Below are 17,360 nucleotides of genomic sequence, written 5' to 3' on the forward strand. Positions count from 1 at the left end.
TAAAGATCTGTCTGAATTAGACTAGAAGTCTTGGAACATAAGGCTGACTCTAGAAGCCAGACAAATTTGAAATAAAGAAAAGAGGATTAGGCAGTTTTATATAAAAGAAGCTTTTATTGGGTGTTCCTCACACGTAAAGCCTTAAGAGGGTCTTAGGAGGTATAGTTGAGTATGTTGTTTGCCTTCAAGTTGCTCAAAGCCTAATAGTGTAGAGGCAGCAAGGGATAGGGAAGGAGCTTGTTGAGATACAAATCTGTGTACACAGGTGTAGGGTAGGGTGAGGGGTGCTGAGCGGGAGTGAAAGCTTTCTAGAGAAGGCAGAACCAGAGTTTCTGTTAGAACAAAGAAGGACGTGGCTTGGGGGCCGAGAAAGAATTCTGTTTCCTTCACTAGTGATGACGTAGGAAGAAGCTCAGAATTACATTATCTTCAGATTGAAAACGTTTTAGCATTTCTGTTTTCTTCAATTGGGTGACTATAAGAGAAATTTTTTTCTCCAGTTACTTGATGGACAACATTGTCTTTGTCTGAAATCCAAGAAAAAAAGAAAACATGTACCATAGTTACTAATTAACATCATTTTTAAACTCTAATTTTCCCTCTTCTTTGTAGTATGACTCAGTGGAATCAAGTCCAACAGTTAGAAATAAAATTTTTGGAGCAAGTTGATCAATTCTATGATGACAACTTCCCTATGGAAATTCGGCATCTGTTGGCCCAGTGGATTGAAAATCAAGACTGGTAGGATCAAACATTATTGTATTTTCCCTAGAGGTTGATGCACAAATGCTTTATGCTCTATCCACATGGATTTATTCTATGGTCCACTTTTGACTCAGTTGATACATTCTTATCAGGTAAAGAACTTTCCTTGAGGATTTGGAAAGCTTCCTTAACGGAGGAGAATCATTGTCCTTTCTGGTTTCATCCACTGTAGATGAAAACTTAATGGTTCTAGTGTTTTGTTTTTTATAAGCTAAACTCCAATGATTTCTAAGTATTAAAAAGACAAGAAGTAAATCTATTGTTTATATCAATTCTCTATCACAGACTCAATATAAATATTTTTCTTAACATGTTTTACAAACATTTTTTAAAGCTCTATTCACCTTGTACAATTAAAAACACTTTTTGCTTTAAATAGTTATCTTAAAATTTTTCTTGTGATAAAATATACATAACATAAAAATTACCATTTTAACCATTTGTTAGGTATACAGTTTAGTGGCATTAAGTATATTCACACTGTTGTGCATCCATCTCCAGAACTTTTTCATCTTCCCAAACTGAAACTGTGTACTTGTTAAATAATAACTCTTCATTCTCTCCACCCTGGCCCCTGGCAACCATTATTCCGTTTTCTGTCTCTGAATTCGACTAGTCCAGGTACTTCATATAAGTGTAATCACACAATATTTGTTATTTTGTGACTGACATTTTACTTAGCATATTCTTTCAAGGTTCATTCATATGAGTAGCTTGTATCAGAATTTCCTTCCTTTTTAAGACTGAATAATATTCTATTCTATCTAGAATAGAATAATATTCTATTCTATTCTATATTCTATTCTATTCTGTATTATATTCTAATAATATTCTATTATATGTATCTACTACATTTTATTTATTCATCCATCCTTCAGTGAACATCTGAGTTGTTTCCACCTTTCAGCTATTGTAAATAAAGCTGATATAAATGTTGATGTCAAGTATCTACTCAAGTCCCTGCTTTCAATTCTTTTAAGTATCTACCCAGAAGTGAAATTGTATATAATTTTTTGTTTTTAATTTGAAGAATCTCCATACTGTCTTCTACAGTGGCTGTACCATTTTCCATTGCCACCAGCAATATATAAGGGTTCCAGTTTTACATTCTCACCAAAACTTATTTTGTGTTTTCAATAATAGCTATCCTAATAGGCATGAAGTGGTATCTCATGGTTTGATTTGCATTTCCCTAATGATTAGTGATGTTGAATATACTTTCATGTGTACAATTTAATTTTTAAAAACCAGTAAATGCTTATCACTGTGGGATATATTTATAACTTTAAAATGATTATGGTTTAAAAAAAAAAGTAGACATTTTACTAAGTTGTTTCCTGCTGTGTAATAACACTTTTGTTTTTTAGGGAGGCAGCATCTAACAATGAAACCATGGCAACAATTCTTCTTCAAAACTTGTTAATACAACTGGATGAACAGTTAGGTCGCGTTTCCAAAGAGAAAAATCTGCTTTTAATACACAACCTAAAAAGAATTAGGAAAGTCCTTCAGGTGAGAATTCATTCTACTTTTTTAAAATATTTGGGTTTACAAGTCCTAAATTTAGCAAAAAAAAAAAAAAAAGTGTAGCCTTATCTTAGTTCCAAACCAGATTTAAGAGGGAAAAAGCTGAATTCTCTTACTATTTTAAATTTTGTGCTCAATTTTATTTCATTACCCAATGTTTGTTTTGCACCAACTTTTGAATCTAAAATACACTACAAGTGGGAAGGTATGTGATTTACATGTGACTGTTTACTAGTTATGATCAAATTGAGAATGTGGAACAGGGATTTGAAAGATGTTAGGTTCATGGCTATCTCTCCCTCCTCCCTTGCCTTTGTCTCTTATGTAACAATTTAGAGTTGGTATTGTTCTCATTCATAGGTGGAGGCATTATGGTTGTATGTATCCTTCCAGATTTGGCTCAGACTTCACCTCCTTCAAAAGCATTCTGTGGTGCCCTGTAGCTTCCTATTCCAAAAGTTCACCCAGGCAAAGCCCATCTCTCTGTGTTCCCATAACACCTCCAACACATCTGTACCATAGCATTTAGTATATTCTACATTAGTGTTATTTCTATGTTTTTCTTCTCCCTCAAATTGTGGGTTACTTGAGGCAAGGACGTTATATTCAGCTTTGAATTCCCAGCGCCCACCACACAGCTGGACATATAGTGGGTGTGTAATATTCATTGATTAAAGGAATGAATGAATGAAGTAAGTGAAACAGAGATCTAAAGAATTAAGGGCAGACTAATAATGACCTAAACACAGAAATGCTTATGAAACAAACTCTGAACATGGACAGCTCTAATATTTACTGGGTGCCTATACAATGTATTAGAGAACATGAAATATACATATGTCGTTTCTCAGTGAGGCATCTTTAGAATCTCAAACTTACAATTAATGCATTTTTACAAAAAGTTTCCTAGACTATAATAGAAATGTGCTTGATATTACTAACACTTGTGAGAGGGACATAGGTATTAATTTTTTATTGTTGTTTGGATTGTTGTTTTTAATTGTTATTGTTTTATTGTTGTTTGGATTGGATTTTTTTCATTGTTGTTTTACTGCTACCTTTGCCCTTGTAATCCCCTACAAATTTGCAAGACACTTGGCTGGGGGTAGGAAATGAACTTGTTGCCAACAAAACAGGATTTTTCACAGTGTAAAGCAAACTGTCTATTCCGGAGGTAAGACATTTAACCTCGGCTTCGTTAGTGCTCTAATCAATAAACCTAAAACAGGGGTTTGGCATACTGCTACCCACAAGTCAAATGTGGTCGCTGCCTGTTCTTGTATGGTCCACGATTAAGAATGGCTTTTACATTAAGTGGTTGAAAAAGAATAAAAGTAAAATAAATAAGTGGCATGAAAATTATAGGAAATTCAAATTTCTGCATTTTAGTGGAATGCAGCTTGCTTAGTCAGTTACATATCGACTCTGGCTGCTTTTGCACTGCAGTGGCACCATTGAGTAGTTGTGACAGAGACTGTATAGTTCCAAAGCCTAAAATAAAAATGTGTATTGTGTGTGTGTGTGCGCGCACGCGTGTGTGTCTGTATTAAGCATATTTACCTGGCCATTTATAGGAAAGGTTGCTGACCCTTGGTCTTTGCTAGAGGGACATGGGTGGGTAAAATAGGTGATGCATGGCCTTTGGAAATTCTGATTCTCAAAATGTGGCCTTGGGCAAGTCACTTAATTTTTCTAAATTCCTATATCTGTTCATGTAAATGAGGACGATTATTATCTACCTTTTGGGATTGTAAGAAAGACTGAAGCTTTTATTCTGGCAAAAAAATATAGGCTTTCAAAAAACGGACCTTTTTGTTGATAGGGAAAGTAGCAGGATCTTCTCAGTGTAAATCAAGGGTAAGTGTCCAGCCCATCATTTTTCTGAGTGGGGATAAAATTGTGAGGGAGCCCAAGAACCGGCGGTAATTCCCAGTCACATTTCAGCTCAAGCACAGACGTCTCTGCTTATGTCATGGGCCTTCCAGCATCTTGTCTCTGTCAACCTTTTCCAATAAACTGCCCCAAGCTCCTCAACATTCCTGCCCCAGAAAAATAGATCTACTCCTTGTTCCTGAGCACAGCCAGCTCACTCCTGAATGACTCTGGGCCTTTGTCCATGACAGTCTCATGGCCAGGAATGCTCTGCCATCTCTCTTCCTCCAGTCCAGCTCCCATTCATCCCTAGAGGAGCTGTGGAGGTCCCAGAGCAGCAAGGAAGCCTTCACCGGTGCTTTACCCCTTACTCTCATTCCTCACGGAGCATGGGCTGCAAGATAAGCAGTATCTCATCTGTGCTGGAGGTGTCTAAGCAGGTCACAAGCTCTTTGAAGTTAAAAGTCTTGAGTTCCTTTTGTGACCTTCCTCTTCCCTCCAGTACCCAGCATAGTTCTACTACGAACTAGAGACTCCCAAAACAGTTTGATTGGTTAGGCTATTTTGTCTTTATTTTTATTTATTTATTTTTTGGCCTTGCTGTGAGGCTTGTGGGATCTTGGTTCCCCGACCAGGAATTGAACCCGTGCCCCCTGCAGTGGAAGCTCACAGTCCTAACCACTGGACCGCCAGGGAATTCCCTGGTTAGGATATTTTGAATGGACAAAAACATTTGCTCTTTCCTTTGATTTATAAACTATACTTATTGGGTATTTATATTAATTCAGAACATTGTCAATTATGTTAAGACAAGTCTTTTTGATAAAACAAGATCCCCTTCCCCTCAAAAGAAAAAAAAAAAACACCTCCTGCTGACAGAATAGTGACACTGTCCTTACCTGGTTTGAACATTTTCATCCTCTGGCATTTTAAATACAATCCATCATAACTATATAGCATAAAAGAGCAAACAGTATGGTATCAGGGGAACTAAGCAGGTATAAGGTAAATTTATTTTAGCTCTTGACAGAGCAACTGGGATCTCCACTTTCAATATTTTAATTTACTATTTATATCCCACCTACTTCTGATAAGAATTTGGAATGGCTTGTTGTAAAAGACAAACAAAACCATTGAAGCAAGAGTCAAGGCAATCTCCGAGGTGGAAGCAGTGAACACTAATGTCCAGGTCGCCTTAGTCCCTCTAAGGGGAGGTAGCCTCAGGTGAAGGCCAGGAGCAAGGACTACGCTGGGTTGAATCCTGGCTCTGTGACTTCCTTGCTGTGTGGCTCAGGGCAAGATGTTTACACTCTCTTGCCTCAGTTTCCTCAGCGGTGTGACTGGAATCTCAGTGGTACCTACTCCACAGGGATGTTAGGAGCATTAAAAAAAATTGTAAAGCATGTGGTAAGGACTGTATTAGGATTTGCTAAAAATAAATATCTGTCCCAGATATTTCAAGAATGCTTCGCCCTGTTCTTAGGACTTTTTTAAAAAAAACAATAGACTTCATTTTTTTAGAGCAGCTTTAGGTTTACAGAAAAATTGAGCAGAAAGTACAGAAAGCTCCCATATTCTCCCTCTCCACCTGCCTCTCCCCAGTTTCCCGTATTATTATCTGGCATTGGTTTTGTACATTTGTTTCAGCTGATGAACCTATTGTGGTACATTATTATTAACTTAAAGTCCAAGATTGCATTAGGGTTTACTCTTTGTGTTGTACAAGTCTATAGGTTTTGACAATGCGTGATGTCATGTATCCATCATTTCAGTTCCACTGCCCTAAAAATTTCCTCTGCTCCACCAATTCATTTGTCCGTCCCTCCCCCACTCCCTAACTCCTGGCAACCACTAATCTTTTTACTCTATAGTTTTACCTTTTCCAGAATGTCCTATAGTTGAAATCATACAGTGTGTAAACTTTTCAGATTGGCTTTCCTCCCTTAGTAATATGCTTTTAAGTTTCCTCCGTGTCTTTTTGTAGCATGATAGCTCTTTTTATCGCTGAATGATATTCCTTTTTATGGCAATAGTACAGTTTGTTTATCCATGTTGGGGATTTATAAACAAAGCTGATATTAACATTTATGTGTAGGTTTTTGTGTGCGTATGAGTTTTCAATACATTTGGGTAAATACCTTGGAGCTTGATTGCTGGATCTTTGTTCTTGGGCTTTCTAGTGAAAATCTTTTTTCCTTATTCGTCTTCCTGTCTGTGTCTTAGTCTGTTCTGGGTGCTATAACAAAAGTACAATTGATTGGGTGGATTTTAAATAAAAGACATTTATTTTTCACAGTTCTGGATAGGAAGCCCAAGATCAAGGTGCTGGCACATGCAGTGTCTGATTCAGCTTTCTGGTTCATAGATGGCTGGCTTTTCCCTGTAACCTCATAGGGAAGCTCTCTAGGTTCTCTTTTAAAAGGACACTAATCCATTCAAGAGGGCTCTGCCCTTATGACCTAATCACTTATCAGAGGCTCCACCTCCTAATACCATCACATCAGGGGTTAGGATTTCAACATATGAATCGGGGAGACACAAATATTCAGCCTCTAACAACCCTTCTCTCTCTTTCTCCCTCAGAATGACTAAAAATATTAAAATGGTGCATATTCATAACTTTAAAAATTGAAGCAATACAAAAATATGCAAAGAAAATATGAAATAATCCAAAATCTACTCACCAGATATAACCATATTAATATTTCATGAACATCATCCTAATATACATGCATAAATATATGTATATATATATACATACATACATATGTATATGCAGATAGTAGGGCAGGCTGCTATTGACATTTTATACTCAGTTGCTCTCAGTATCTTTGTAGCGTCCTGTGCCCCCACCCCCTCTTCACTCTGCTCTCTCCCCACCTGCAGTAACCACCAATCTAAATTTTAAATTATAGAACCAAAAAAATTTTTAAACTATAAAACAGAACTGTGAGTAGGAGCTGACCTGGTGGCTGTCATATATTCTTAGATTCTAGAAATACAGGCCCCAAGCATGATAAATAAAAAGAAACTGCAGGACACCAGAGAGGAAGAAAAGGTCCTAAAAGTAGCAAGGGAGACCAAATCTATTACATACGTAAAAATGAGAGAGGGGCTTCCCTGGTGGTGCAGTGGTTGAGAGTCCGCCTGCTGATGCAGGGGACATGGGTTCGTGCCCCAGTCCAGGAAGATCCCACATGCCGCGGAGCGGCTAGGCCTGTGAGCCATGGCCACTGAGCCTGCGCGTCCGGAGCCTGTGCTCCGCAACGGGAGAGGCCACAACAGTGAGAGGCCCGTGTACCGCAAAAAATATAATAATAATAAAATGAGAGAGAAACTGAAAGCCAAATTTAAAACAGTATTAAGTGAGAGATGAGTAGAATAAACTCTTCACAGAGCTGGAGTACAATATCCATCAACTTAGACTTCTATACCTAGCTCAATTATTATACAAAATTAAAAGTTCACTACAAAGATACGCTCATAGAAGGAACTACGAAAGGGAATCAGACACAGATGTTAAGCGCACATGCTAAAATTTCAAAAGTACCACTACAAAAAGTGAAAATAGAGTGCATGAAAGATTGAAAGTGCCCAATAAGATATCAGAAAAAAATATCCATTATGTGGACAAAACTTAGCAATTCTAAGACAAACTGTAGTTTTTTCAAGGATGTATCTAAAACATGAAATAACAAAGTGATGAGATCAAAGAGGTGAGCTGGGCTGTCTTGTATAGAAGCTTGTGGGCCTTGGTCAGGAATCTGAGTCTTATGCTGAGTGTGATGGGAAACCATTGAGAGGTTTGAGCAGAGGTGTGACATGAACTGATTTCTGTTTTTTAAGCTTACTCTGACAAATGAATTGTAGTTAGTCAAGGAACAATCAGGGAGATCTGTTAGAAAATTCCACTGATTTTTTTAAAGCAACATACTGAAGTCAATCTTTTTCTATCACTGTGGGTTTATCAACTCTCCTAAACTTCTAGAAGTTTTTGCTTTGTATATTTGTTACTATGTTGTGAGGGGTATAAGTACAAGATAATATTGGTGAATACAACTTTTAAAAAATCAATGTAAAATATCCTCTTTGACCCATTTATTGAGTTTGCATTTTGAAATTTTATTGTGTGGCTTTCTTCTTGTTACCATTTGCTAATAGGCACATGAATCTATCTCTTCATTTTCATACCCTGTCTGTTACTTTATACTGAGTCTTTTATAAATATCACGTAACCAATCTTATTATCTAGTCAACAAATATTTAATAAGTTCTTATGTTATCAGTCACATCTTAAGCACTAGGAATACAATTGGAGGAAGTCATGAAGCTTACAGTCTAAAAAATCCACACCTCCTGCATTTTTGTTTTTAACTTATGGGAACTTCTATGGCTGTCCCTCACAAATTAGTGTTAGGGAAGTAAGGGGAAACAGGCAACAGCAAACTTGTCTGAAAGTAGAAAAAAACTCCATCTATTAGAAGGCTGACTTCAGGGTTTTGGTGTTAAGTCTGTGGTTAGTAATCCCACCACCTACAGAGCATTTTTCACCCACCAGGGTAATGAGTCTATTAGTGAGAGTTTTAGACTCTGTGTGTGAGGGGGAGTGGGCAAGGCAGCCCACACCTAGCATGTTCTATTCTCTGTACCCCCATGGCCTCTTTCTCAGAGGTGTTTGGATTTGCCTGAACAAAAATACATGTTGGAGTTGAAAGCTCCTTAGAAGTTGGGCAAACAGTGGTTCCTTCCTGTCCTGTCTGTAAAAAACCTATTGTTGGTTCTGAGTATCAGGTGATAGGAGATTTTTAACATGACAAAGTGAAGAATAGGAGACACTATTTTATGATATGGAGGAGAAAAAAGTTGCTTTAACTGCTGAGCAGCTCTGCATCTGCCAGATTGTATCCTCTAATTCATGCTGCTTTCTCAGTTCACTCCTCTTCCTTCCTCTCTGTACACCACATGCAAGAGAGGCCACCTCAACCTCCAACCTGCACAGCGCCTGGTGTGGCCACTCGGTGGTAACTCTGAAAGAGCTGAATGGAGGGTTCAATCTTTCAGGTCATTTTCTGCACATGGGCGGCAGCCAGTGTGTCATTTTCAGGCCACAGTTATTTCCCCAAGTCCTCAGCACACACCCCCAAAATCTGTTTTCCTCTGAGAAAATTACCCGATGCCAATATCACAATGCTCATATTTCAAAGTCTAAGAGACCTGCATGTCGTGCCATCTAAGATGAACTCTGAGTTAGCTGTCAAGATTTTGTTTGCTGTATAATCTGGGACAGCCAACAGAAGGTAGATGGCGTGCATCACAATCCTTGTCCTGTGCACATCGCACTAAACTAGAAATCCAGCGTGATCAACTCAAGATCCCACCCACCTGAAACTTTATTCATGGATCATTTTGTGCAAATTCCCCCAAGCCTTCATCTTATCCAAACCTAGATTGCTCTCCCTCCTTATTAAGTTTTTTCTCACAGTTTATTACTTGTCTATAACGATTCGTCCTTTCCCTCTTTGTGAAATAATTACTTTGTCTGTAGTGCACATGTTTTTAAATTCCAAATGATAGTTTGGATTTCTTAAAGTAGGGCTCATATAATTTCCTTAGTAGGTATACTAAGTACCTACTTCATAGGCATTTGTTGATCGAATATTGGTTTCATCATATGGATTTTAACAGCAGGCTTGTATTGATTGCAGAAAATTCAAGGGGAAAAGGACATAGATAAAACTCTGATGTTCAAAGAGTATGCGATCTAGAATGGAGACCAAAGTACAGATAAATATTTATGATGCAGTGTGGTAGGCACCACGGTCAAGGGATCTGCAGTCATGATTGGCAAAGTTGGGAACATTTGAGCTGTTTCCAGTAAGATGATTCAGAATTCTCTGAAGAGAAAAAGGGAGGAAAGGGAATCATGTACAGAGGGAAAAGCAGGAGCAAGACAGGGGAATCCCTATCGTGCAAACAAGCTTCGCACTTCAAGCATTAAAGGGGGGTTGTATGAGGACCTTGAATGCCATGCTAAGCAATTTGGACTTTGGCAATGGGGAGCCATCAAAGGTTTTTATTTATTTATTATTTTCTCTTTTTTTTGCGGTACGCGGGCCTCTCACTGTTGTGGCCTCTCCCGTTGCGGAGCACAGGCTCCGGACGCGCAGGCCCAGGAGCCATGGCTCACGGGCCTAGCCGCTCCGCAGCATGTGGGATCCTCCCGGACTGGGGCATGAACCCGTGTCCCCTGCACTGGCAGGCAGACTCTCAACCACTGCGCCACCAGGGAAGCCCGACATATATATATTCTTATTCATTTTGTTTTCCATTTTGGTTTATCACAGGATATTGAATATAGTTCCCTCTATGTAGTAGGACCTTGTTGTTTATCCATACTGTATATGCTAGTTTGCATCTGCTAATCCCAAACTCCCAATCCTTCCATCTTCCACCCCCCTCCCGCTTGGCAACAAGTCTGTTCTCTATGTCTATGAGTCTATTTCTGTTTTGTAGATATGTTCATTTGTGTCATATTTTAGATTCCACATATAAGTAATATCATATGGTATTTGTCTTTCTCTTTCTGACTTACTTCACTTAGTATGATAATCTCTAGGTCCATCCATGTTGCTGCAAATGGCATTATTTCATTCTTTTTATGGCTGAGTAATATTCCATTGCATGTGTGTGTGTGTGTGTGTGCATATATATATACTACATCTTCTTTATCCATTCATCTGTCAATGGAGTTTTAGGTTGTTTCCATGTCTTGGCTATTGTAAATAGTTCTGCTATGAACATAGGATTGCATATATCTTTTCAAATTATAGTTTTGTCTGGATATATGCCCAGTAGTGGGATTGCTGGATCATATGGTAACTCTATTTTTAGTTTTTTAAGGAACCTCCATACTGTTCTCCATAGTGGCTATATCAATTTACATTCCCACCAACAGTGTAAAAGGGTTGCCTTTCCTCCACACCCTCTCCAACGTTTATTATTTGTAGACTTTTTAATGATGGCCATTCTGACCAGTGTGAGGTGGTACTCATTGTAGTTTTGATTTGCATTTCTCTAATAATTAATGATGATGAGCATCTTTACATGTGTCTGTTGGCCATCTGTGTGTGGTATCTTTTTCTCTGTTAGGCTTTCTATATGATTATTGCTAGTCCATAGAAATACTACTGATGTTTGAATACAAATTTTCCTGAACTCTCTTACTGATTCGAACTTTGTGTGGACTCTCTTTTTTACTTTCTCTAGTCAATCATATCATCTGCAAATAAGGAGAGATTTGGTTGTTCCTTTTTGAGATTTATGCTTATTTCTTTCTCTTATCAGTTAGGAATTTCATTACAATATTGAAGTGAAGTAGTCATAGCAGGTGAAATGTTTTATTTAGATAATGCTTGTTATAGGTTTATGGTGTTAAGGAAATTTTCTTATAATCCTGATTTACAGATATTTTTAGAAATCTTGATGAATATTATTATTATTTTTTTTTTGGCCACACCATGCAGCCTGTAGGATCTTAGTTCCCCCACCAGGGATCTAACCCATGCCCCCTGTGGTGGAAGCATGGAGTCTTAACCACTGGACTGCTAGGGAAATCCCACCAATATTACATTTTATCAAATGATTTTTCTGCATTTCTTAAGATAATTATGTACTTATCTCCTATAATCCATACTTAAGGTGTATAACATAGATTTTCTTATGTTGAACCATTGTTATATTCCTGAGATAAACTCGTTTTTATATACTGCTGAATGATTTGCTAATATTTTATATAGGATTTTACATCTATTGCAAATATATCCTTTTCTTTTATAGTTCTTATCTGGTTTTAATATCAGTGTTATATTAACCTTATAAAATGAGTTGGAAATGTTACCTCTTCTTTTATTCTCCAAAGTAGAGATTACGTGATAGGACACAAAGCCACAATCTAAGGTTTTTTTCTTTAATATATTTTATATATTTTTTAAAAATTGTGTACAATATGATGATTTGATATACATGTACATAGTGAAAGGATTACTGCAGTCAACCTAATTAATATTATCTCACTTAGTTATCACTCTTGTGTGTATGATAAGAGCACCTGAAATCTACTCTCTTAGCGTACTTCCATCATTATGAACTATAGTCATCATGCTGTACATTAGATCTCTAGACTTATTCATCCTACATAACTGCAACTTTGTGCCCTTTGACCAACATCTCCCCAATCTTCCCCCACCCCCAAGCTTCTGGTAATCACCTGAAACATCCATATGTTTAGGTCTTTAATCTCTCTCGGCAATGTTTTACAGTGTTCTTCTGCAGGTCTTTCATATCTTATGAATGCACCATACTTTACCCAGTCTTCTAGAACTTGGCATCTAGTTTCCAGTTTTCACTCCATTACATCTTTACAAGCACAGTGAAATTTAAAACCTCCCATCTCACTTTAGTTTGTCATTTTTAAGTGCTATAATTATCATCTTAAAGTGCTGCATTGTATCTTACACTTGCTACTCATTCTCCCCCTCCTATATTCTCATCTACAAGCAAGAAGTCAAAGGGCAAAGGATAGCCCAGGGTGTCCTACCCTTTGGTTTTTAAAACTACAGCTGAACCACTTCAATCTCTTTCCTGTTATTTAAAATCTCTAGGAAAGGGTATTGCAAGAACAGACTTTGTAACCTTCTAATACCAACATGGTCATCAGAAAATGCCTTCTTTTGTCATTCTGCTGTATATTAAACCCATTTTCCCATTGTTCACTTGTCAGTGAATGAAAAAACTTATCAGTGAATGGAAGAACATCTGGGGTTTTTTTGTTTGTTTTTTTTGTTTGTTTTGTTTTGGTTTTTTTTTTGCGGTACGCGGGCCTCTCACCGTTGTGGCCTCTCCCGTTGCGGAGCACAGGCTCCGGATGCGCAGGCTCAGCGGCCATGGCTCACGGGCCCAGCCACTCCGCAGCATGTGGGATCCTCCCAGACCGGGGCACGAACCCGTGTCCCCTGCATAGGCAGGCGGACTCTCAACCACTGCGCCACCGGGGAAGCCCTGGTTTTTATTTTTTAAAACTAGTTCTCCGTGAATTTGAAAACAGAAACTGTATTTTGGAGGCTATTAATTTCCCATGTCTTTAACTCTTTTATCTGTACATATCGGTCTTAATCTCTAACCTTGCTAATCAATTAATAAACATGCACTTGTTGGTAATCTGCTCTATAGGAGGCCTTTTAATAAGCATGTGAACACTTTAGTTTCAGGTCTCCTCAGAGGCAGCCAATTGTCATGAGTTATTAACCCTCAAACAATACAAATCCAGAGCCTGATAGGTGGTTTATCTCTAAGTTCCTGTAGGTTCTATCTTTTTGCCAATGTAGCTCTATATCATACCTACTGATTTTTAAAGAACTTTATTTCTTATCACAAAGGTGATGTACATCCAATAATGAAAGTTTAGAAAACATAGATAAGTAAAAATGAAGAAAATCACCTGTAATCCAATCTTTAACTGATAACCACTGTTAACATTATAGTATTATAAAATAGTATATTATAGTATATTTCCTGCCAATATTTCTACTCAAATATATCTTTCAACTTATTTTAAAAATTGATATTGTTGGGCTTCCCTGGTGGTGCAGTGGTTGAGAGTCTACCTGCTGATGCAGAGGACACGGGTTCGTGCCCCAGTCTGGGAAGATCCCACATGCCGTGGAGTGGCTAGGCCCATGACCCATGGCCGCTGAGCCTGCGCGTCTGGAGCCTGTGCTCCGCAATGGGATAGGCCACAACAGTGAGAGGCCCACGTACCGCAAAAAAAAAAAAAAAAAATTTGTTTTGTTTTATATCCTTCCTAAGCTTTATACAGTCCGTTAAATAATCAACCAACCAACCATGGAATGGCATTCCATGCCATTAAATATTCTTTTTCAGCATCATTTGTATTCACCTATTAATTGGACATTATTACTTTTTCCTGTTTTTTACCAATATAAACAAGTGAAGAACACATACCTATTGTCAAAATTTCATTCATATTTATGATTATTCTGTTAGAATGGTAGGCTTTAACTCTGTGCATCAAAATCCCTTATATTGTTGTTTTTAATATACCCACTATTGACATGAGTGTAAACTGATATTAATGAGACTAACACTAGTTACTGTACTAAATAAACTATCAGACAATAGGATTTTATTTATCATGCACATAACAGTTTAATATTGGTTACTCTGTAGATAAGTGGGTGGCTCTCCTTTTCATTGCAATTCAGGGATCCAAGTTTCTTCCACAGTGTGGCTTGGCTATTGCAAAGGGATGTCTTTGGAGATAGACAGGAGCTAGAGAAAGAGCATGAAGTCACAGCCACATCTAAGATTCCTTGGCCTAGTAATGACACACTGTGTATGCATCCCATTAGCAAGAACTAGTTACACACCTTCCACACCATGCAAGGAATGCTAGGCAGTGTAATCTCTGAATGGGCTGCCACTTTCCACTTCAGAGGACTTACTGCATCCTATCAGAGAGGAAGCAGGAATTTGAGGGGACAGGTAGGTATGTCTGCCACATTTAGTAAAACCATTTTGGAAAGCAGTTTGTCAATATCAAAGTTTAGTGCAACTCATGAATTCCATTTCTGGATATTTATGCTACAGAAATTCTCACACAGGTAAAAAGGATATCCATACAATGATGTTTTTTGTTTTGTTATTCATAATAACAAAATGTGAAAATGATCTCAGATGTCCATCTTTAAATGATCTCAATGGTTAAATAAATTGAATTATTTACATCCATAAACAGCTATTAAAATATTAGATCTGGGGGCTTCCCTGGTGGCGCAGTGGTTGAGAGTCCGCCTGCCGATACAGGGGACACAGGTTCGTGCCCCGGTCCGGGAGGATCCCGCATGCCGCGGAGCAGCTGGGCCCGTGAGCCATGGCCGCTGGGCCTGCGTGTCCGGAGCCTGTGCTCCGCAGCGGGAGAGGCCACAACAGTGAGAGGCCCGCGTACCGCAAAAAAAAAAAAAAAAAAAAAAAAATTAGATCTGAATATACTGAAATAGAATAATAACTATAATATATGTTATAGAGTGAAAAAATGCAGAACAACATGTTCTCTGTGATTACCCACAGGGAGTGAAGGGAGGAAGTGGAGGATGGGGAAGGATTTTAACTTTTTAAACTTTTTTAACATTTAACTTTTTAAACTTTTTTTTAACTTTTTAAAACTTTTTTAACTTTCAGCAATTTTAACTTTTTTATTACCTGAAATTAAAAAAAAAAAAAGCCCAAATGACAACAGTATTTTCAAAACCCAGGTTCCCAGACCTTGCCCCAAATCTACAGAATCAGAATCTCCAGGGAGTGGGGCCCAGAAATGTGTAGTTCATAAAAGCTTCACAAGGGATTCTGATAAATTGCCAAGGTGGAAACCACAGCCTTAGGATAAATTTCTAAAAGTGGAATAACTATGTCAAAGGGTATGAAAAATGTCAAGGCTCTTGATAAGAATTGCCAAATTGGCCTTTAGTAACGTACCAATTCACATTACCACCAGCAGTGTGTAAAAGCTCATTCCACCATCAACACTGAGTGGTGCAAAGTGTTTTCATCTTTGCCAGTTTGAATAATGAAAAATGGTACCTCTGATTTATTTCGACAGAAGCGCTCGTTTGTTGCATCTGGTTCTCTTTCGGGGACATTCCGTCCCATCTGTCTTCCTCGTGAATTTTGTAGAGAGATTCATCACCCTAAGTTAGCATTTCGTTATAAAAATCACTTGGGGAACTTGTTAAAAATGTAGATTTCTAGCCCCCGCTTCCAATTCTGATCGAACAGGTTGAAGATGTGGTTTGGGACTATGAGGAGGAGGGGTAGGATTCAGAGAGTTTACAAAGGAGAGATGCATCCCAGGCAGAAGCAACAGAAGAAGAAATGAGCAGTGGTGGATTTAGTTTATGGGTATTTCATATCCCTAGAATAGATGCTTTGCTCATGATTTGCCAGGCCCTCTGCCCAGGACCCAACTCCCCTTTCCTCCCAGCATTCATTCACCAGCCCAAGACCTATCTCCATGTCATTAAAATCCACATTGATTTCTCCCTCCTCTGCATTCCCCCAGCCCTTAGTGTCTGAACAACTCATCCTGACACTTAATCACATGCTGCAATTACTTTAGATAGATGAGAATCGACTTACAGTAATAAAGATATAGTCTAATGAAAGTTGTAGAAGTATTACTTCAGGACAAGAAGAAATGCCCCAGGATAGCCTGGAAAATAATCCTGCAATAAATTACTTTTGTGTTGACACTAAATTAGAAGCAGTGGCATCTCTATAGAAGATGAAAATTGAAGTCAGGCAGCCTTAAAGAATTAGAAACGAGTGCTTCTCTATCAAAACAAAATAGAGGTCACTTTTTTACAGTATCTTCCAAACTAGCAAAGATTAAAAACCCTTGATACCACTCGGGACTGAGCGGTATTGTGGACTGAGCAGCCCAGGTGATTCTTACGATCAGACAAGTTTGGGAAAGAGTGCCTCAGTCAGTGTTCTCAACATTGCCTGCTTATTAGAATCATCAGAAACACATTTAAAAATTAGCCATGCTCAGCTCCATCCCAGAGATTCTGTTTCAACTGGGATTTTTTTAAAGCTCCTCAGTTGATTATAATGTGGAGCCAAGATTGAGACACCTTGCCCAAGACAATGCAAAAAAAAAAAAAAATCATGTGTAGATAGCACATATATCTTATTATTTTTTGCCACTTTAAATGGAGGGGATAAATGAGTTGCTTTTCTAGTGGAAATGCTGGATTCCCAAGGATTTATTTAGTATCTCCCTCAAATCCATTGTCATGTGTGAGAAGTTTGAGTAAGTTTACTTTTATTCATTCATTCATTCATCCAACAAGTATATGCATTGAGGAAGTTGTCTGTCAGGAGCATTGCTGATGTTGGGGGTATTGACTTCATGGTGTATATAATCTACCAGAGCAGATGGAAATTTAAGTAATTGCAAGTAATTACATTGGAGCTGAATCTGTGGGTAGGCTTTAGTGATGTTCTGCTTTAGCCAAGAAAGTTAACCATTATGGACCATTCCCAAAATATGCCACCTTTGTCTTAATTGAATGCATTGTGTTTAAAAAAAAAAAGCTTTTCTAATTCTTTTAGGTTATTCT

General features: G+C 38.0%; 1 protein-coding gene across 1 annotated transcript in view; it reads left to right on the forward strand.

Moving 5' to 3' along the window:
• Positions 1–613: 613 nt before the first annotated feature.
• Positions 614–17,360, forward strand: part of STAT4 (signal transducer and activator of transcription 4) — a gene marked incomplete at both ends in the record, with an annotated part of 97,384 nt that continues 80,637 nt past the window's right edge. The window contains 2 exons of the mRNA XM_079709974.1: positions 614–741; positions 2,133–2,277. Coding sequence (XP_079566100.1) covers positions 614–741; positions 2,133–2,277 — 273 coding nt within the window. The remainder of the gene's footprint in view (positions 742–2,132; positions 2,278–17,360) is intronic.

Source organism: Hyperoodon ampullatus (assembly GCF_949752795.1).
Source record: "Hyperoodon ampullatus genome assembly, chromosome: 8".
Lineage (NCBI taxonomy): Eukaryota > Metazoa > Chordata > Mammalia > Artiodactyla > Ziphiidae > Hyperoodon > Hyperoodon ampullatus.